At 45.7% G+C, this 22729-nt stretch overlaps 1 protein-coding gene across 2 annotated transcripts in view; it reads left to right on the forward strand.

Moving 5' to 3' along the window:
• The window catches only part of CMSS1 (cms1 ribosomal small subunit homolog), a 171709-nt gene extending 150733 nt beyond the window's left edge, over positions 1 to 20976 (forward strand). Inside the window, exons 5-12 of one of the 2 annotated variants that reach the window (XM_078878211.1) lie at positions 6512 to 6638; positions 8106 to 8165; positions 10234 to 10336; positions 11651 to 11711; positions 13401 to 13488; positions 14816 to 14904; positions 19915 to 20012; positions 20468 to 20974. In XM_078878211.1, the coding sequence (XP_078734337.1) occupies positions 6512 to 6638; positions 8106 to 8165; positions 10234 to 10336; positions 11651 to 11711; positions 13401 to 13488; positions 14816 to 14904; positions 19915 to 19998 (612 nt within the window). In that variant the 3' untranslated portion in view covers positions 19999 to 20012; positions 20468 to 20974. Of the gene's footprint in view, positions 1 to 6511; positions 6639 to 8105; positions 8166 to 10233; positions 10337 to 11650; positions 11712 to 13400; positions 13489 to 14815; positions 14905 to 19914; positions 20013 to 20467 lie in introns of both variants that reach the window. The other variant, XM_078878212.1, reaches the window with a different exon arrangement.
• Positions 20977 to 22729: the final 1753 nt, after the last annotated feature.

The following is a 22729-nucleotide window of genomic DNA, read 5'->3' on the forward strand; positions in this document are numbered from 1 at the left end:
ATGAATTGGCACACTTTCAGGGTCACGTTTCCGTGCAGGAATCAACTTTCTTTCGTCTCCTTTGTACTGTCTCGTTCGTATCGACTATCTTGTAGTTGTACAGTCTGTCCCATTCATTTCCTCATCGTAAAGGTAAAATTTGCACATTTAATTAGGCTAAGGATTGCTATGCGCTTTCACAATGTGAGTACATTGCGAGTAACTTTTTTTTAATTTGGCAAGTTTGGACCGTGAAACTGGCACACATAGCCTGATTTTTTCTTTTTGAATGACATCACAAAATTTTTTACGTCAACAGTGAAGCAGACTGCGTCTATTTCATGATCTTTACAGTTTCAGTATTAACCAGGGTGGCCTCGCTATCACGAACCGTCCAATTCTGCAACAAGCGGCAAAATGTGCTACCGCTTGATCCAAGTCACTGATCTCGACACACTCATGTTATTTGCAAGAATTAGAAAAAGAACGTATCCCCAAACGAACCGGAAAAAAAAAGTCATAATGTATTCTAACGAATGAATCGATGAAGTTGTTACATGGCTTGGCCTTGGTAAAAGACAGGGTAGTAAACATCGTTCACCCAACGACAACCCCTTAAGCTAAACAATCATTGAAGCCAATTAGTATGGGAAAAAACAACAGCGATTGAACAGCAAAACATTCATTAAAACATCATTATTTATCTTTTTAAAAAATTTAGGAGAGGGGGGGGGAATGTTTTTACTTGTGATTAGCACGGTTAGCTACGTACGGCGCGAAAGAAGTTCATCATACAAACATCTTTGTTGATGAGTCGCAGCAGTGAAATGGCTACTCAGGCACACTAGTGCCCTGCCTCCATTGCTAATACCCAAGGTAGAGGAGCAGGCCTGCAATTACTTGCGAATTACACTGCTTAATAATTGTTAAACATTTATTATTTGAATTCTAATTTAATTCAGGGCCTCCACTAGAGGGAGCTCTAGAGAGCACACTCCCTGTCGAGTTTCCATAATTCTGGTACCCATTAACCGCCCTCACTATATCCCATCCCAATTCACCATATCGCTTTTAGTGACCCCAATTGTCTAACTCCTAACCCTTGTAAAGCGCCGTGGATAAAGTACGTATAACAAATATAAGACAAGACGCTATTGGGCAACTCTTCCACACTGTACACGCATCTTGGAAGAGGTGGGAGTAACCCACACTTTTTACCCTGCCGTGTAACCCCCGCTTGAGCGACTCACTGGGTGGGTGGGCAGAGGTGATGGGATTTAAGAAAGTCGCACCATCGTTTCATCTGTGAAAAAGAGCTTCAAGGCTCATCGGATTCCTCCGGTCTAAAATAAAAGGCTCCGATTCTAATCTCCTGCGCTGGGAGATGAAATCTAACCGAGGACCTCTGGATTGCAAGTGCAGATCGCGAAACCATTAAAACGGCGTCGCTGTTCATATACGTATTGAAAACATAAGAAGAAAACGTTTTCCCAAATCAATCTAAATTACAAAAAAAACATTGGATCGTATACAGTTACCGAGCACATACTTCCAGTCACACAAGTACGCTTTGAAGCACAGAGGGTTTCACGTTTGTTAGAAAATAAAAAAGCCCACATGTAATTAATAATTAATTCACCTCGACTCCAATTACACACGGGGCTCGCACGTGAAAATGACCACGTGGGTGAGAACGGCCGCTTGTTCGCAGTGAGATCTGCGACCGTTTTGAATAATTATTTTTTTTTAAACCCAGTGGATCGCGCCGCCAATCTGCAGGCAATGAGGCCTTTGGCTGCGCATTTGGATACCAACAATACGGTCAATACCCCCCCTCTATTGAAGCAAACCCGCGATGGAGTATTTGGAAAGCCTGTTGTAGATTATACCCGCCGGGGAAACAACCATTGGTTTCGGGTATGCGATTTTAGATCAAGCCCGGGGCAAATACCGCGCAGGCGAATTTAAAGAAACTCGAGTTTTAATCTTTTTTTTTTCAAAGAAAGTTCTGGCAGATGCCCGTCGTAGTAGTGACGCGACATTACGCGGTCTGGTTAGGCCACGAGGTCGCCAGTCTGCGTGTCTTGAGCCGCATTCGGTGGCTCTTTAAGGACCGCCGCTCCGTGACTCGTTATTCATGAAGGACCACCGCAGTCTCTTATTCACGACGTGCACTGCGGCTCTTGAATTTCCCGAGGGGTTTATTTTTGTTGTGGCTGAATTCGAAGAAAAAAACATGTCTCCTTGTTATTTTGGTTGCCGACCCCTGGGTCAGACGGCGCGGCGTCTCACGAGTAACTTCTCTGTTTTCTCATGAAGGCACACCACCTCTGCTGTTGCCCAAACCGCACCTCCGTATGGCAGAAACATGCATTGAGATTATTGAGATTATTTTACTGCTATAAATGCCCAAATGACAATCCACTTTGTTGCAGAGCTATCATTTGTGACCTGGTCGCGTCTGAAAAATAAGTTAATATCTCATTGGGCTTTGCCTGGTAGGATGGGGATGGTTTTGTGTTGTATTTGTTTGTGTTTGGGTGATTTGTTTACCTTTCTTGTACTTTGCACTCCTGTTGTGTTTCGTATTGTTCGTTGTTGTAACGTTCTTATCCGCCCCTACTGGACATCTGTGCAAAAGAGCTTCATAGCTCATCAGATTCCTCCAGTATAAATACAGATTCTGAAATTTTGCGGACCACGGAGTCATCACGATCGGTGTCGTCGGCGCAATTTTGTCGTTACGAGTCCACTGAGACCGTCTCGTGGGGACAAGCTGTCTCGCCAGTGGATTCTGAGCCCTGGGACGCTGCCGCGGTTGTAATGTTCAGCGCTCTGGACTTGCGATCCAGTGGTAGCCGAGTCCATTCCTCACTCTGTGTCTGCCCAGCAGTTTAAATGGAGTAAATTTGATTTAATTTAGTTGTTTTCATTTATTTTATTTTTTACCTACGTGACTTTACCGAAAAAACCAAAGAGTATGAATCCTTGCAGTCACGAAAGCTTCAAATCTAGAATGAATGGAGTAGGTCGCAGATCGTCAATCAGCAGGTTACGTGTGATGGGGTAAAGTGTGTGCTCTCCCACCTTTTCCAAAAGCCAGCTTGAAAGAGTAGGCCAACATTTTCTAGAGAAAGTCTCGTTGGGGATTTCTCCACTGCAGGCCCCTTCACCTTTTTCAGAGGGCTGCGTCTTTGCCTATTTAGACTGCTGTGAATATAAACAGCATCGAAACCTATGATCCCTGCCTTTATGGCCATAAAGTCAACAGCGGAGGCTCTCTCTAAGCAAGTGGATTGTGTTAGTCACAGGGGCTGTTTTGATCCTCTTCCAGACTTCCAACAGCTGAGCCCTTGATCCTTGTATGCGTGGTTTACCTCCTCGTGGAATAAATGTCAACAGGTGACATTTCCAGGGCTGTTGTGCGTGGTTATGCAACTGGAGGGGGTGGTGGGGTGTGCTGTTTTTTTACGACAAGTTTAATCGCAATGGGCCCCCCCACCACTTGTGGATGTGCTGTTGTTATTCTGCCGATTAAGACGCAGTGCTCGCCTGCCATGAGTCTATGTGGCCCAGCTCCACCCCAGAACCTCTCTCGATGTCCCACTACTGCCTTGTGTCAGCAGTTGCAATCTGCCTGGCGACATTACTCGTTAACACATTGTCCTGCGGAGGGAGCTGGTAGGAACGTTGGGTTGCTCGGTCAATGGCCAGGGTCAACGGCGGCGTGGTGTATTCCGCAAATATGCCCGACTGTGAGGGTGGGCACAAGCCGGCGTGAGTAGGTTAAACATTGAGTTTTATAAGGGCACCACGGGGTGACCAGCCCCTCCCCACCCAGCCCCACCCCTCCCACCCTCCCCACCCAGCCTCTCCCCACCCTCCCCACCCAGCCCCTCCCCACCCTCTTCACCCAGCCCCTTCCCTCCCCACCCTCCCCACCCAGCCCCTCCCCACCCTCCCCACCCAGCCCCTCCCCACCCTCTTCACCCAGCCCCTTCCCTCCCCACCCAGCCCCTCCCCACCCTCCCCTCCCCACCCAGCCTCTCCCCACCCAGCCCCTCCCTCCCCACCCAGCCCCTCCCTGCACGACGGACACAATAATCCCCTGTGGGCTGGTGTAACCAGGATGTTCCTACCAGTATAATCAGAATCAGACTATATATGTATACCGGAGGAATCCGATAAGCTAGGAAGCTCTTTTTCACAGATGTCCTGTAAATGGCAGGTCATAAAGTTACAACCAACAGTAGAAAAACGTGATAGGCGTGCAAAGTACAAGAAAGGTAAACAAATCACCCACACATCCAAATAAAACTAAACTATTTTTACCTTACCAGGTAAAGCCCACTGAGCTCTTACCTTATTTCCCCGAAGCGACTTGGCCACAAATGACAACAAAGTGGTTTATCAGACCAGATCACCCCAAATGTACCCAATATTGTCAGGTCTCAGAAGCTAAGCAGGATTGACTCCAGCTAGTACTTGGATGGGAAACTGCCTGTAGACTTGGGGTAACCGAGGTAGTCAGGAGATGGCAGTTTAGCATTGGTTCATTGAATGCATCTGTGCAGAGCTTTTAGTATTTCCCAAGTACTTGGTTTTCTTCCACATGCCGAACTCTTAATGGAATTGACCAAACATTATAATGCTTGACCCTCATGAAAGAGCATCGTGAGACTCATTGAAGGCTTTCCTTTGTATATAAAGAACATGATTATTACGTAGAAGACCTTTTCAAAATTTAAACCAACACAGCTATACATTTGAGATATACACTACTGTATATGTTAAAACATAATTATTATAATTGGTCTGCTTGTAGAAAAAATGGCTTCACATTTTTTCCATAATTATCTTCAGTCCCGTGTTTTTACTGCCTATGTGTGTACATTAGTAACACACATTTACATTAGTTCATGTTTGTTTAAAAAAATAATTATAGAAATGCACCAACTCCTTCAAAGAAATCCTACAAGACTCATTAATTTTCATTACGCCCACATATAAAAAAAACACAATCAAGAATTCTAGTAACCCCTTTCGTGCCCATCAGGAGAAATATGTATACTCTATATCTACGCAGTTGGTAGGGAATGCAAGTGCACTATTATCATTCAAAGGATGATCAAACTGTGGAGTTTGTTTTCTCTGGTGTGCAAGTTAATCCAGAGTTACAGTGAGGAGGAGAAGGAGGGGGAGCCATCTGGTTCTTTAAAACTGGAGGCAACTTGTAAACAAAATGGCGTCCGTGTTTGTTTCTAACCTTCTGTTGCCATGGGAATCCATTGCCTTGCCTTTCCTCAACACTTTTAGGCTTTTTGCCAGTTCTCCAGCAGGGTGTTTGTCCATAAAAGTACTCTTGTATGTTATTTTCCCTGGTGAGCATTCAGTGACCTAAACCCGTAGTTTATTATTTCAGGACTTTATAACGTTCTACTCATTACGAATACATTACACGTATGATTTATGTTGTACGTGTGTGGCGGTGTTGGTGCGGTGGCGCCTCAGCGGGTTAGCTCGCTGCGTGCGACAAAACTTCTGGCGAGTTGCCCGATGATGCTGGATGCAATTACCAGCGAAACGTCGGACTCAAAAATCGTAAATGTTGTGGATTCACTCTTCAACACACCGGTGGGCTAAAGTTGTGAACTATTTGTCTTTTTTCGATTTAAAGCTTTTGTGACCGCAGGGATTCATCTTCTTGGTTCTTTCGGTAAAGTCACGTAGAAGGGAAATAATAAAATAATAAAAATAAAACATAATAAAATAATTCTCACGACGTTTCGGCCACAACGCAAGCAGCCGTCCTCAGGTGAAGAACAGGTCTGTCGGAAAGACAGCGTCTGAATGAACACTTTTTTGCTGATTGGCCGTGTCGGGTGGTGGAGGGTTACGACACATTTATAAATAACGCGATCTAACCCAAAAACCTTATTATGGACAAAACTTGAGTTGGAATCCACGGCTCAGCATGGGTTCAGCCTGACCATTTACTGTTTACAAATACAATTACAGTCAATCTACAATGCCTGGTCAGCTGATCCATGATAATGCATGTTTTAAATTAGTGTTTTTAATCAATATTCAATCTATGTTGTGTAAAAAAACAGTGCAGTACTAGAGATCTGAGAAAATGATCTTGGATCTCAGTTCCAGTCCATTTCTCGGGGGGGGGGGCAATGGGGGGGTAGGAGGACAGTGTGGTTTATGCTATTTTTTTTGTCTTCAAGCTTTGGGTAATACTTTTTTTTATAAAAATTTGGCCAGTTTTTCATAATGCGAGACTCCAATAGCGACACAACTCTTATACTGCAGTTCCGTCGATATTGGATCCATCTTCCCAATAGTTATTGTGTTTTCCTGTAACAGACAGACAAACAGAGCTGACGCATGAACGCTGTTTCAACCTTAGATTACCTGCGCCACACATTTGCTGTCGTCAGCATTCTTAGACCCGTGCCCACCCGATGATGATTCAATCGCTCGAACGCGCGCCCGTGTCCCACGTCCCACGTTGCTCGCCTTGCAGACGATCACGGACGTGTTGGCGGCCTCGGAGCCTGCAAGAGGGAAACCCGAAGACCTGCGGCAATGTCTGCTCGCCCACTTCCAAGGGATGCTCTCTGTGGTCGAGATGGAGGAGATGGCCCTGTCCGGTGAGATATGCCGTGGCAGACGAATGTCATGCCAAATGCCTTGGGAAGCTTAACCAGGGAGATATTTGTGAGCCGGCAGTCAACGTCCACTTTTACATTAGCATGCCCACTCGACCACTACCCTCGCCCCCCACACAGTGACCTTGCTAGTGGCGTAGTGAACGACATCAGCTCAGGGGGGTGCAGCAATCGGCCACGGTGGGGCCCCAATATTTAATTTGTCTCGCACGGTCACACCTAGGCTATTATAGATCGCACCTCCTCTTGCCTAATCACATAATTACGTACGTTTTTGTTCTTTGAGACTGTTGTTGAAAACAAATCTCATGGTGGTTGTCAAGGGGGCCCCAACTCGTAGCTTTGGCCACTAGTGGGGGGCTTGTAAGGCACCCCCTGCCCCCATGGCCGTTATGCTACCAGACCTCACTCTTTCTGAGGTTAACCCCATCTGCTGCTCATAGGACTCACCACCTACTCCTCCTCTGACCACCCCACCCACCGCCCACTACTCAGGTAGCCCCCCCCCCCCCCCACTTTGCCCTATCATGGGCCGAGCTTGGAACAGCCTTCATGAAACTGTGACTGTCCTGGGCCAACCGGGATGTTTGTGGTAGCGTTTTGCTGTCTTTTGTGCTCCTAGCTCATTCAGAAGGAGACCCTCCCTGGACATCCAAGTCGAGGATATTTGATATTCTGATGTGTTCTTCAAGAATGTTGTTACAAATGTGACGTCGGTGTTACGCCGTGCGGCAACATTAACTCGCGGAGCGGCCCATCACCCGGACGCGTCGCTCGACAAAAATGATGATGGACGAGGCTGCTCATGGAATGGTAGCCAAAGGAGAGAACACATCCAGGAGGGTGACCGTACCGGGAGATGGAGCGATGGGATCAATTTACATGCATGAGTGAAATGGATTGGAGCAGCACTGACCCATGAGGGATGGTGACGGTGTGTGGAGGTCTTCATCAAGCAGCGGATAGGCAGCAGCTAATGATGATGATGGATGTACAACTCACTGTTTGAGAGAACAGCCTGTGGAAGGAGATTCACTATCACAAAATTACTTCTAAAATCACTTCAAGTAACCTTTCTTTCTCACACAATGACAGTCAAATTATCATTTATATTTTTGAATTCCGAGAGATGACATTTAGCTCAAATTAAGCAGAAAACCAATATCACTAGCTGTTTTAATGCAGCCAATACTGAGACCATCACCTCGCTGGCACTTGAGTAGCCGTCTCAAGCACGGGATTTGAACCCAACACCTCAGAGTGGTCAGCTCAGCATCTCCGACCCCAAAGGCACCCGGTTCCCTCCCAGAATAATGCGCATTAACTGTGAGAAGTTGCGTAAACAATGGTGCTAGCGAGTCGCGAGTCTTACGCGTGTTGTTAGCGCCTCACTCTGGTGGTCGGGGTGAGCTCAAGTTTGAAATGTGAAGTCGCTCTACTGTATTGCAGATGCAAACTTTCTGCCCTCCAGCGACGCGACGCACACAGTGTCTTCCTACCTCAAGGAAGGTCAGTGACTCGTTGGGCGGTAACATCGCATGTTCAGGCCAACACCACCTTTTTCGGTGGAGCAGTGGCGAGCATTGGTTAGCACGCTGCCCTTGTGAACCCCCGCGACCCGAATTTGATTTCCCAGCCATGGCTAACATTGGTCGCGAGTGACGTCTGGACCGGTCAGTGGGTCCTTACTTCACCAATCATCCGCACTGTGGTCAAACAACCCCAGTGACTGACAACAGCATGGTGAGGCCTTCATCCAGGAGTGGATTGGCAAAGGGCTCGTGTTGACTGTTATGTTATCCGATTCTCTGTTGTATTACATTACATTTCTAAGTATACTAGATTTGGTTTCTATTTCATTTATACCTGAATAATGATTGCTTGTGTTGCGATCGAAACGTCGTATGCTAGTATTTAATTTAATATTTTATCTTTATACGTGACTTTACCGATAGAACCAAAGAGTAAAAGGCTCTAGGTTTAAATTTCAGTATTTTATAACATCTTCCAGAGGTCACGTATTACGTTACAAAAGTGACTTATGCAATGCACAGTAATTCACGGTCGTAAACTGTATTATATATATACTCTTAAGTCATCGTTAGCAACGTTGTAATGAAGCCACAGCCAAATTTATATACCGGTCGTAGGGCACTCTGTCTGGGGGAATTGCTTATAAATATTGCCCGTCGTGATCCACCAACTTAAAAAAAAAAGTATTCCGGGACGCCCTGCGCGTGGCTACCGTACGTGCTGCGGTTGAATTGCAAGTGGCTGAGGTGCCATTGGCAATGCGGAGAGGGGACGTGCATCTACAGAGGGCACGGTGGCCAGTGGAGGTCCCCGCAAGATGATGAGAACACCTCCACCACCTAATTCTAGATGTGAAGCTTTCGTGACTGCAAGGATTCATACTCTTAGGGTTTTTCGGTAAAGTCACGTAGGTGAAAAAAACCTAAGAGTATGAAACCTCCACCACCATACAGAGCAATGATCGATTTGACACGTAGGCTTTCGCGACCACGATTATATTAATAATAAAGGTTTTTTTGGGGTTATTTCGCGTAGGTATAAATGTGTCGTTGACCCGCCCCGACCCGACACAGCCAATTGGTAAGGTTTGTCACGTTAACAAAACGTGCCAATTAGCTTCTACTTTAGCCCACCGGTGTGTTGAACAGTAAATCATCGATGATGGTGGATGTAATTATCAGCGAAACGCCACAGTTCTCAAATTGTAAATGTTGTGGGTTTACTGTCCAATACACAGGTGGGCTGAAGTAGTAACTAATTGACACAGTTTTGTTTACGTGCTAAACCTTACCGGTTGGCTGTATGGGGTGGTGGTGGGTTAACGACAAATTTATACTTAAGCAATCTAACCCAAAAACTAATATTTTGCATAGCAACGATATAAGATCCACGGTAATTGTAATCGTTTGGATTCAAAATATTGTCACATGATTATTGTTGTTTGTGACATTTTTCTCGAATATTGAGTTTCTTGACTACTTCTAGTTATGAACTAACAGACTCAATCGTTAACGAATTGAATGAGCGCTTTGCAAATTGTTTTTTGGAGTATTTGATGGCGTGGCGGCTACATTACTTGACGTCATCATTTTCAGAGTTCATTGTTTCTCGGATTTTGTCTGACTGGCAGCCATGTGCGTTATCGAATCTATGGTTGCAGCGATTAGAAGACTTGTGTGATATGGCAGGCTTATGTTGCTGCAGCTGGAGAAATTTTAGTAATATTTTATGTGTACCAAAGTTATAGCAAAAGCACAAACGCAAAGCAATAAATGCAAAATTGTGGGAAACGGATATTGTGATAATCATTATATTCTTAAATATCAAATCGTACGTGATCTAACACAAAAAAACAACAACCTTTATCATGGATGATATTTGTCGCGAACGCCTACGCGTTAAATTGTGAAACGTGATATCGTGACAACCCTACTTGGCCATCGCGATAGTGACAATTGGGCGAGAGTTTCGAGAAAAACAAGCGCACTTTTCGGTATAACGCCGCCGGCCATCCGTGTTGCTTGCCTTTGTGCGGCGCGTGCAGTCTGCCCCAAGTGGGCCAAGCTGTGGCGCGGCCACACGGACACCAAGCGTCCACTGGCGATCGTCGTGTGCAGCTCCGCACTCCGGGCCCTCGATGTCATGAGGTGGGGTCGGGGTGGCAGGCGCCCATGGGCCCATCGCTCGCTCGCCCCGCTCGTCTGTTCGCGTGCGCGTTGACATCTCGTCGGGATTTGTTTTTGTTCGTTGGAACGATTCGGCAGAAACGTACGGTTCAGAGACGCGGTCGCTTTCACGAAGAAGGAGATTTGAACAAAAACTGAAAATCGTAAATGTTGTGGGTTTACTCTCCAGCACACCGGTGTGCTGTACTCGTAACTTAATGCAGGTTTTGTTTACGTGACAAACCTTACTAATTGGCTGTGTCAGGTGGTGGCGGGTAACGACACATGTATTACCTACGTGTTAAAAAAAACTGAAAAGTCTGCAGAGATGCACGGAGAGATGGAGGCTTGAATGGCACTGAAAGACCGAATGAGGAACGCGTGGGTTAGAGAACATGCGCAGATTCATGCCATCATCATTCAGGAGTCAGTGAGGTTGGCCAGGACACGACGCTACAATTGTGATTGACGATGGTGAAGAATAGCGACGCAGTTTGCAGACAACGAATTAACGTGTCCGAAAGGATGTCCAGCCGAGGAGATGGAGTAATGAAATTAGGTTCTGTACGGTTACTACTAATATTGATTTCATTTATAAAGCGCTTTTCATCAAAGATCTCAAAGCGCTGTACAGGAGCAGACACTCGGCATACAAATAATTATATTATGAATATATTTTAAGAATCCATTTACTAAATGAACTAAAAGTTTAATAAGCGGAAGCGTATTATACTGCTTGGCGGATTGCTACATCGCGGGATCATGATAGATGGCAACGGCTTAGGGTAGGGCTTCATCCAGCAGTGGATTGATCAGAGCTGATGGTGGTTGAGCCGAACAAAGTTGATGAATTGCGAGGACCCATTTACAATCATAACAATGCGCAGAGTAATCTTTGTTAATATTCCAGTACCGTAGCGTACCCTTGTCAAAGTGGCCATAATCTCTGTATGTGATGTGGATGCAACGGAAGCCTTAATGATGATTTGCACAACACACGTTGAATATTTGAAGCCACCTTGAAAAAAGCTGGATGGCTAAAGAAATGCATTTCATGCTGGAATATCAAAACATTATTGTTGCACTTCCAGCATATTCCTCAACCACTTGCAGTTTATTGCTAAACAGTCGCTTTGAGTTATTAACGGATAATAATTACAGTGATATGATCGACTGCTGCAGATGATTACGTGACGAAAACATAACAGTTAACGGGAATGCTCTTTTGAAACCTGCACCCCCGCAGTGGCAGCATGCGGGTATTTTATCGCCTTCTCTTGTGCCGTTTTATTATAGACAAGCGGCAGCTTTCAAAGGAGACTGCAGAGTGGCCAAGCTGTTCTCCAAACACATTAAGGTACCAAGTCAGTCACTGCCGCTTCTGACATCGCTCATCTTGCTGGCGTGATTCATAATGATTCTTCGTTCAACGCGGTGTGTGGTACGCGAAACGTAGGCGCAAGAATTGAGGACGGCCGGTGATTTGACGATGATGTTGATTCTTGATGATGATGATGATATTGTGTTGATGATGATGATGGTGATGATTCTGACGCAGTCAATCTGGTGCATCTTCACAGATAAAAGAACAGAATGGTGATGCGTGTATGTTGAAATTATTTTGCACTGAACGTGGCCATGATGACGACGGGCATACGTGATGATGATGACGATGGTGATTATGGTGAACATGATCACTGATGATCCTGATGATGAATACGATTGCAGTCGTAATAGTGGTAGTCGTGGTGTTGTATTGTGTTGGCTGACCAGTGACAAGAATCTGCTCAGTATGATAGGATTACTCACAGGAAGACGAACAGATCAGTGTGCATGGTGGTCATGGTGTCACGCTTGCAATATAAGACAATTTGTATTTATAAAGCAGCCAAACGTGGCTACCTCTTCGGAAGTTGCACAAATGGGGAAGCGTGCACATCCCGAGAAGAGGATGCCGGCTTCGAATTCTCAAGGCGACGGAGGCAATTGCGACGACGTTACGGTCGAAGTGATAGAGAGGCGGCAACAAGCAGAGGAGGAGAGAGCTACCTGTTCAAGCGGGCTGTGACGACGTGTAAGGAAAATTGATTCCCGACCCATCAAATTGGTTTGCAGCAAAAAAAAATATTACTTCAAATTACGCAATTAATATATTTCTTAGTTCATTCTTGGACCGAGACGACACAGGGGAAGTAGGTGATGTGACGGAGACAGAGTGAGATGGGCAGAACGGACACACAAAATAAAGTCGGGACAAATCGAGGACTAAAAAAAAATGGCAGTACCGACGACGAAGTACAAAAGGGGAGACAGGACACGAAAAGAGCAGAAAAGATATTCTTGGTTCTTTCGGTAAAGTCACGTAGAAGGTAAAACAATAAAATGAAAAAAATAAAACAATAAAATTCTGTTTTCCCTTCTACGTGACTTTACCGAAAGAACCAAGAATATGAATCCCTGCAGTCACGAAAGCTTTAAATCGAAGTAGAAAAGATGTGAATGTGAACAAAAGAAGGTAAAAAATCGTACGCAGTAGTCGAAAAACATTCAGGACCAGGTGCAAATGATATACTGCGCTGTTATATAGAACCAGTAGGCGCACACATTAAAGTTCTCCCCACTGGGTTCGCACGAGACAGTCGGCAATGCCGCAGGCCAACGTTGCAACGAGAGCATTTTTTTTGGTCGATCAATTTTTTTATCGCAATAAAAACATTTAACGAGATAAACATCTATTATACATTGCCATTGAGTAACGGTATCATAAAATAATGTAGTTGTTTTTTTAATCATCAGAATTTGAAATCTCATTGACTACAATATAAAGAAAAACATTATTGAATAGAAGGATAAGGTTTTCTCGTTGCATCGTCAGTGGGTAGAGTAGTTCCAGCAGTTGTGTTCACAGGTGGAAGAACATCAATAATGACGATGATGATGATTGCAGCAGCAGCAGCAGCAGCAGTGATGGTGGTCATGCTGTGTCGCCTGCTCTGAGCGGGGGGGGCCGTTTTCTCCTGCGTCGTGCGTGCTCACGTGGGTGCAGGTGGAGGAGCAGATTGCCTCGCTCGCAAAGCTGCCGGTACACCTGGCCGCAGGCACTCCCGGACGCATCAAAAAAATCCTGGACCTCGGTACGTGCCCGCGGCGTCCATCCTGGCCGTCCCCCCCCCTCCCGCAAACCTTGATGTCGTCGGCCTCATGGTTGGGGGCCCCCACGCCGTTAAGAGATTGGCCGATGTCCCGCGGGGCGGACGGATTCGGATTGAGGGATTTCAATGGCTACCGTGGGCCCTTCCGTTTGGCTTTAACGTTGAGAATTGTTTTACAAGCGCGGATCACTCTGGAGTTCACCTCAGCCATGCCGAATCATCGGGGAGGTTTTCATATATATATTTTTTTGTACATATATTTTTTATAAATATAAAACCATTGAGTCCGATATGTAATCTGTATTTTTTTTTTTCGCTTTGCTAAAATCAAGCATTGTCTCTTAAAATATTGAACGTCGTTCTGCTGCCTTGAACGTAAAAAAAGGGTACATGTAGTTTATTGTCGGTGTGCATTTCTTCTTTGCATGATAACAGAAAAGAATTAACCGTATAAAACTGCTTTAGCTGAATTATACTTTGAGACAACTATAGGCTTCTGCAATTTATACTTTTCAATTTATGCTTTTCTTCGTAAGTTTGTAATCCACATTACGCATTTTAAAAATAATATTCTTTTGCGAGGATTAGCAACTCGGTTACCGCTTATTACAATTCTGCGGGGCTGAGCACGCGACGAGAGAGCGGGCTGCATTCACATATTTTTTGGCCGTTTTGTGGCCAACACAGCACGCATCATATTCCCAAATAGCTCCAGCAGTGCAAGTTACACCGCTGCGTAGGTTTTCGCGATTGTCCTTCATTAGCTGTCCCAACGTTATGCTGCATGTTGTTTGGCACGACGTCCTGTGAGCTTATTCAGGGACTGAGGAGCATTGCGGTTATACGGCATCATCGTCTTCCTGGTCCGAGAAGTGTTATTGTGCGACTGGCAGCATTTGCGTTTTTGATTGTAAAGTTGCCTCTTGTTGCTTGCCCCATTCGCAGGCTTATGTTGAATTAACCGCAGCTGAAGAACGTTTAAGTGGTCTTTGTATTCATACCAGAAAAGAAAAAAAAGAAAAATGAAATGGCAAACTCATGGGAAACTAGTCATCGCGATATTTGTCACGTCGTGAAATTTGATATCGTATCGTGAGAAATGATCGCACTGCAACCCTCGTGGCCAGTGACAGTGGCAACTCGGAGCTTACTCAGGAGGTGAGACAGCTCCCCACGGGACGCTTGGAGTGAAACGTCGGACGTCGTACCGACAACTACAAACACGCGACACGACAACCCGAAAGAAACACCGGAGAACCCCCACCGATGACCATTCTTCGGCCTTTGCTTTCGTTGTGTTGCGATGCAGATGGCATGACGCTCGACTCCCTCAAGTACCTTGTGCTGGACTGGAACTGGAGAGACCAGAAGCTGCGTCGTCTGATTGACATCCCCGAGGTATTCCTCTCGCTGAGCGCACACAAAGACAAAGATCCCCCGTGTAGCCTTGCTCAGGCCATCGGGGTAAGTTTTTTTGGTGAGCACCGCATGGCACACGAGGGGCCTAGGTGGCCAACTTGATGCCCGGTGGCCTTTGTCTCCCCATTGCTGATGTTTAGACCGAGGCAACCTCGTGGAGGCCTAGGACCGGTTCATATATTCGTCAGCTATGTTGGCTGTGAGCGGGAATCGAACATGAGTCGCCGGATTTGTTGCGCAGTGCGCTAAATACTACACCACAGCTCCCCATACACAAAGACAAAGATTCCCCGTATAGTCTTAACAAGACTATAGGGGCAAGTGCTGTTAGTGAGTAGCACCTAAGAAGGCCGGCACGGCACACGAGGGGGTGGCTGGCCAGCACCACGCCCGACCGCCTTTGTCTTCCTAGTGGCGATGTTTACTACACACCGCACCAGGTACTCATCTGAGGCTGAGTCGACCTAGGGGGGAGGCCCAGGACCGGTTCAGACAATCGTCACCGGTGTTGGCCGTGAGCGGGAATCGAAGCCGGGTCGCCGAATTCGTAGCAGCGGTGCAGCGCTAACCGCTCCACCCACTCCCCATACACGAACACCACACATGAGCACATGCGCGCCATTGCTGATTGCAAGCTGTAACTAAATGGCACCATCGTCCGCGTGCTGATGAGCGGTGCGTGCGCCCGTATTAGCACCGAGAGCTAAGTGACGTGTGCCGTACCGTGATCGCTAATGTTGAAGTGCTGCCACGGAGGGTTTCGATTCATTGCTACGGTGCCAACACTGAGAGTCTGTAAACACCCCCTCCGCTCCAAGTGTGCCAAACGTCCTATTTATAAGCACTATTTTTAGTTCTTTCTCAGAACCACGACGTCTTAACCAGGATAGCTGCTGCCTTGTGTACAATTATTATCCATTGTGATTCTCATTCCCTTTAATACTCTTCCGAGAAGAGTCATGAAGTTGCCCGTGCGTGGGTAATGGTGGAAGTGGAGAAATGGCCTTCAGAGGTTATTTTTGGCCCACTCTTCCAGACATCTTGAAAGAGGTGGGACTATAACCCCACTTTACCCCACCACACGCAACATGTCGATCAACATGTCGATCAACATGTCAATCAACATGTCGATCAACATGTCAATCAACATGTCGATCACCATGATCAACATGTCGATCGACCGTGGTGCTCAGTTTACGCCGCTTGGTGGACAGAGGCGGGGGAGTTCAGAGAAGGGGGAGGGAGGGGGGAGATTTGCATGCACGTAAGTTGAATTTCTTTCGCACCGCGCGTAGACTACCGTGTTAATCGAGAGGTTGCGGGGGAAGGACAACAAACTAAACACAAGAAGCGGTTCTAAAGAAATGAGTTTGTCAATCTCGATTTAAAATTGCATAGCTCCAGCGGCTTCCTAATGTCGGAAGGAAGAGCGTTCCAGACGACCGCAGAAGCGCATCCGAAAGCGCGCGACTCGGTAACCGTCTTTGTTCCGTGGTGTAGCCACAAGCCGCTGCTGCTGCTGCGAGGATAAGGTTTGAGGGGTTGTCGTTGGGTGAGCGATGTTCACTCCCCTCTCTCATCTGAACGGACTTGTGTGTCGAGGACAGCGTGTGGCTTTTACCAAGGCCAAGTCATGTAACGATTAATCGATTCACTGGTTAAAATTCATTTTTACGGCAACGGTACTTAAGCAACTTTGCACCATTTCTTCAGCTTCCACGCCGGGAGATGGAATCGAACCGGCGATCTCTGGATTGCGAGTCCAACGCGCTGCTGACATCCCGCTATAATATAGAGGATCTTTAAAGGAATGTTTCAATAAAAAAAACTGCAACCCCTTTAAGATTCCTACAGGATTTGTTTTGGTTTCCTCTAGGTTCCTATATAAATAGAATGTCCTAATCGGATATGTTGCTGCGGTGTTTATAAAGCCCGGGCATAAAGAACCCTGCGGTGTCTTCCTTTAACCGGATGAGATTACGTCAGCAGGGCATAATGAGGTCTCTTGTAGCCCGGCCGGTCAGGAGTGTATTTGGAGGCAGGTTAGCGCGTCGTGCCAGTTCAAATTTGTTTTAACTTTGCGGAAGGCTGCGAGTAAACATGGCCGGACGGCACGACGTAGATTTGTGCAAGCGCCTCCAGCTGAAATGTTTTGAGCAAATATTTTGATTTTTTTTTGTCGTAAGCCTTATCGACAGTGAGCAGCAAAGTTATCTTTAAAAATGACAGGACATTCAAATAAATATTAATTGATAAATAAACCCTAAAACGTTGGTCTGCTTCACCAAAAATGAAATCGTTCCCGTAATATTTTGTTACCCACGTTTCTCAGCAACGTGGTTTGCAAAGGCAAACTTTTGAGACTGCTTTTCGACTTTGTGAGTCTAAATCAGCTAAAATAAGAGTTTCTCCCAGGCATCAACGAACATGGGGCAGTGCCAATTTGCTGTTCTACAACCCTGAGTCAAGGTGTGGAAATTCCACAATCATATGGTCGGGGATTAATCTATACTCGGGACAACCACGATTAAATCCCAACAACGTAGCGCTTCATTTATCAACTCTGGGGTGGGGGATGAATGGCAAAGTCAACCCCTGACCCTGGTTTGAACTCGCAACCTCTTGATTAAACTCCACTTGCTTTAACTTTTAATCGTGTTTTTTCTTTTAAACAATGCTTTTTCATCAAACTTTAACTTCGCACAAGATGTTTAACCGGTGTGTCACCTGGCCAGAGACATGATAACAATAAAATATTGAAAAATACTTTTTTAAAAAACACGCTTTAATGAAATGTACCGTCCGAGCTGCCCCTCCCCCTGCCCTCTTCCCCCATCGCCCCTCCCCTCTTCCCCCATCGCCCCTCCCCTCCTTCCACATCCCCCTCCCCTCGGCGTGGCTCCCCGAGGCTTGCCGTGACGTAAGGGACCACGTGGTGATTTACAACCAACGTGAGTTTAGCGTCGACATTTAGAGCCGTAAACGTGGACAATTAGAGCCGTAAAATAGATAGTTTAAAAATATTTATTTATAATTTTCAGTGATAGAATATAGTATTGTCATTAGTATGACATGCCTATATTAAGTTTGCAGTCGATACGACATTGGGAAGACGGTTGAAATTGAGTTACAAGATTATAGGATACAACACACAGAGTAAGTTAAATAAAAGCGTGTAAAATGTTTAAAAATATATGTTTTGGATTTTTTATGCTAGAATATAGTATTGGCATCGGTATGACGTAGCTATTTCAAGTTAGCAGTCGATAGCACATTGGGAAATGGGTAAAAATTGAGTTACAAGATTTCTTTTTTTAGGATACAACAGACGGAGTGAGTTAAATAAAAGCGTGTAATAATAAAAGCTGTAAAAAGTGCGCAGATTACAGACTGAGGTGGGGCTGGTGGCTCAAGGGTCGGTGCACTGAGCTGGCACTGATGAGATCCTGACTTTAAAACCTGGACAGTCGCCCAAGATTCAACCAGATTCTTGCCAGTATCAAAGTCTAAGAATAGGTGTGACCCTTTATGCCAATAAAAGAGTTGATAATATGTTTTTTACCCTTCTATCTGGCAACAAAACTGACACCTTTTTTACAAGGAGTCATGTTTGCATAGACCACAATACCTGCAGCCATAATGCAAAAAAAAACACAACTCTGATAATGTATGCACTGTCCTTGAAGTTGATTGGTCAAGGACAGTGCATATATTATCAGAGTTATGTTTTTTGTTTGCATTATGGCTGCAGGTATTGTGGACTATGACTCCTTCTAAAAAAGGTGTCAGTTTTGTTGCCAGATAGAAGGGTAAAAAAACTATTATATTTTTTACTGGCAAATGAGGTTCCAATGGAATAAAATAGTTGTTTTTATTAAGGGTAAAACTTATTCTTATACTGTAAAAATTGTATTGTCTCGGTCCAGTCACCAATGACTACAACAACAACAACGAACAACTTTTTTTTCATAATCAAGTTTTTGGGTTAGATCGCGTTATTTATAAATGTGTCGTAACCCTCCACCACCCGACACGGCCAATCGGCAAAAAAGTGTCACATTGACAAAAGACAAATAGTTCACTACTTTAGCCCACCGGTGTGTTGAAGCGTGAAACCACAACATTTACAATTTTTGAGTACGACGTTTCGCTGGTAATTGCATCCAGCATCGTCGGGCAATTCGCCATAATGGTGAGGCTCTGCTCTTGCTCCCGGTCTTAAATAGAGCAGCAGCAGGGTGACGTCATCATTTAACTCATCAGGTGCAACGATTTTTATTTGGCTTATTCCAGCTCAGGGGATTTAAACATTTTTGTTTTGCTTGGCGCTGAGATGAACAATCTTTGTGCGAAATAAGTTCAACATACGGCTCGGCCTCAAACGAGTACCTGGTGCGGTGCGTAAACATCGCCCATTAGAGAGACAAAGGCGGCCGGGCGTGGTGCTGGCCACCCACTCCCTCGTGTGCCGTTTCGGCCTTCATAGCTGCTACTCGCTAACATCACTTGCCCCAAAAGTCTGATGAAGGCTATACGGGGGAGGGGGGTGGGGGGAGATCTTTGTCTTTTATTGGGATTCGTTGCACAACGAACCTCGCGCGACGGTGCGTGACGAAGTGGCATCGACTTGCCGCAAGGCCCCGTCGTCGTTGTCTTTTCGCTGTCGTGAGCACGTCCGTCCGTTTCCCCTTTTGTTGTCCGTTGAAAAACAAATTGAATAGCGCTGTCACCCGCAGATTCCAAAGATGACATTGCGGGGGGAAAGTAAAGCATTCTTTTTTAATCAAAAGAGTTTCAAATGGAAAACTTTGCTATCGGAATCCTGACATTTGCAAACATTCTGCCAGTCGCACACGGTGTCGAGCACGAGCAATGCAAAGCGGTAAATAATAGTGGCCCAGACTAACAATTATCCGTGCATATTTCTGTTTTTTAACCGCACTTGTTCCACTGCATTACCGCGCGCTTGCCCCTTGTCTCTGTGCGCAGGTTAAGACGGACGTTTTGGAGCTGCTCCAGAAATTCATCATTCCCACGGCGAGAAGGAGCTCAGCTAAAATTGGCCTCTTCTAGCGGACGCAGTGGCGGTGAGCCACGCTCAGGCTTTCCTCAGTCTGTTCCTCTTTTCGTTTTTCTCCTGCCGGATATATGCCGAATCGGCAGGGGGGCACCTGATTTTTTCTGGGAGGCGATTACCGACCGTTCCACGCCGAGCAGAGAGGCTGTTTGAGCGAGACGTGATTTGGCGATGCAAAATGTCGCAGAGGTAAAGAGTGCCGCCCGCGGTTGCTTAGCTCCTGCAAATGCCCGCGGCCTCGTCCCAGCCGTTTGTGTAATAGGCGTTATTTTACTGACGCTGCGTCGCTTTGTCTTAACCTGACGAGCCTGACGATGTGGCCGAATGTTAGAAACAAAGCCAACCGCTGGTTTGTTGGTTTGCATGGTAATCGCCTCCAAACCAACAAACCATTGTAAACCAACGATTTCAATGTTTTGGTTGTTGTTAGTTTTTGTACGGGTGTCTCTCTCTCTCCCTCTGCAGCGAGCGACCGTTGTGCCCGGGCTTCGCACGCGACGTCTTCCGCAGCGGGGGGGTGGGGGGGGCAAGCTCTCCGTTGGCCAGCGGACCTCGCGCGCCACGAAGCCCATCGCTGCCTCCTCCGTCCACGAAAAATACATAAACAACAAAGATTGCTGACAAAGGGCGAGCACTCGCAAGCAGTTCCACACATTTCTGACGCACGTTGCAGACAGCTTAAAGACGTGGGTGACCTTCGGTGTAGTCACGAAGTGGCCGCTTTGTTACGTGGACGTTTGTACGTCAAACGATCAGGACTGTAATCGAGATACTTGTTGTTTTTTTTCCGGTAGAGTCACGTAGGTAAAAAATAAAACAAATAAATACAACTAAATTAAATCACGACGTCGTGATTTCATTTAGTTTTCATTTGTTTTATTTATTTTTTGCAAGGATTCATACTCTTTGTTTTTTTCCGGTAAAGTCACGTAGGTAAAAAATAAAACAAATGAAAACAACTAAATTAAATCACGACGTCGTGATTTAATTTAAATTATTTTTTACCTACGTGACTTTACCGGAAAAAAGAGTATGAATCCTTGCAGTCACGAAAGCTTCAAATCTAGAATGTAATCGAGATGTCAGTGATGTGTTCATCTTTCTTGACAAGGGAGAAATTCCCCGTGAAATAGCACGTGTAAGCAGAACTCCATTCTATATCTTGACATAATAAAAATAATAAAAAAAGCATTGTTTGTTGTCCCATCAATGTGATCGAGTAGCATTTGCTTAAGCAAGGAAACTCTGGGCCAATGTAAACATTCTGGGCCTTATCAGCAGTGAGGCCTGGATTACCAGATTTTATAATACCGCAGTGACAGGCGTACTCATGCAAAGTGGAATTTTCGTCCACGCTGGGATGTTCATGATGCATTTAGTTTCGTACATGTCAGACCACTGACTTATTCCATCCATAAGCCATATTTCGTCTAAAAAATGTATTTCCTTCAAAATTACACCCCATATGTATTATTATGGTGAATTTGAAATGTTGACTTTGGGGTTGCCGAGTATTTTTTGAACTGCCCAAACTCCATGCTATCGTAGGTAGCATTTGGTTGGCTGCATTCACTCTTCAGTTACTACCTAACATATACAATAAGGCAATTGTTATTCAATACATTCATTGAGATGAACATACCCATGCGCACACTTAAGTTTGATGAATGTCATTACCTTTAATACAGGTGTTAATTAGATTTCAAGAATGACTCATTTTCGACAATGGGTGAATGGTAAGAGGAAAGAGGCTTTAACTTTTTTAGGCAGGTTTGAAACCACAATCTTCATGGAGTTGTCGTGTAATTAGTATCTCGCCATTCGTAGCCAATTTATGTAACGCAACGTTTCGTTGCGCCTGCATTTGTTTCGGTAACTATGTGCGACAAAAAATCTGTTCAAAGTTAACGAAACTTTAAATCGGCAAACAGTCGCCCCCCCCCCCAAGTGCCGGATGATCCCAGTAGCTAAAGTAGCTACACGTGTAGTAGCTACTACATTAGTAGTCGCGCTAAATGTTTTCAAGCTATCAATTCCGGTTCAGTGATTCTGCACAGTTACTATAGTACTATACTGCCTTCAACTTTTACGAACGACTGGGTGTTTGAGGTTAACGATTATCTGGCTGCATAGCAAATGCAAAAATACAATTACTTTACATTGCAAGTTAAACATTTATGTTTTAATATTTACGTGCTTTTTTATTTATTCAGGGCCCTTTTATAACATCATGCTTTAGTCCCCGCACTAGCGTCATCCAGCCGCTCTTTGCGGGCGAACGCCACTGACCCGGATTTCTGCGGCAGCAGCAGCAGTTGCAGCCCTTCCACGCGCCCTTCCTTTCCCCACGCTGATCACCGCACACAGCTGAGCAGCACTCCCAGGTGGAGGAGGGTGGGGGTGGGTGGGTGGGAGTGACACGGGCTCTCGTCGTCGGCTCAGACCGTGATGTCAAAATTAGCGAGGTCGTCCTCGCTAAAAAAAATAAACCCCAACCCCCCCACTCCTGCAGCCCCCTGTCGCACGTTATCCGTCAATTCCAAACGGAGTTTGAAATCCAAAACGCGATTTTACTCGCGTGCTCATCAATCACTCTCGTGTGTGACGCGCCACGTTCGTAACCCACGTGTGCGCGCGCGCGTGTGTGCGTGTGTGTGTGCTCGTGCGTGCGTGTGTGCGCGTGCGTGTGTGTGTGCGCGCGCGTGCGTGCGTGCGCGTGCGTGCGCG

The sequence above is a fragment of the Lampetra fluviatilis genome, chromosome 50 (genome assembly GCF_964198595.1).
Source record: "Lampetra fluviatilis chromosome 50, kcLamFluv1.1, whole genome shotgun sequence".
NCBI lineage: Eukaryota > Metazoa > Chordata > Hyperoartia > Petromyzontiformes > Petromyzontidae > Lampetra > Lampetra fluviatilis.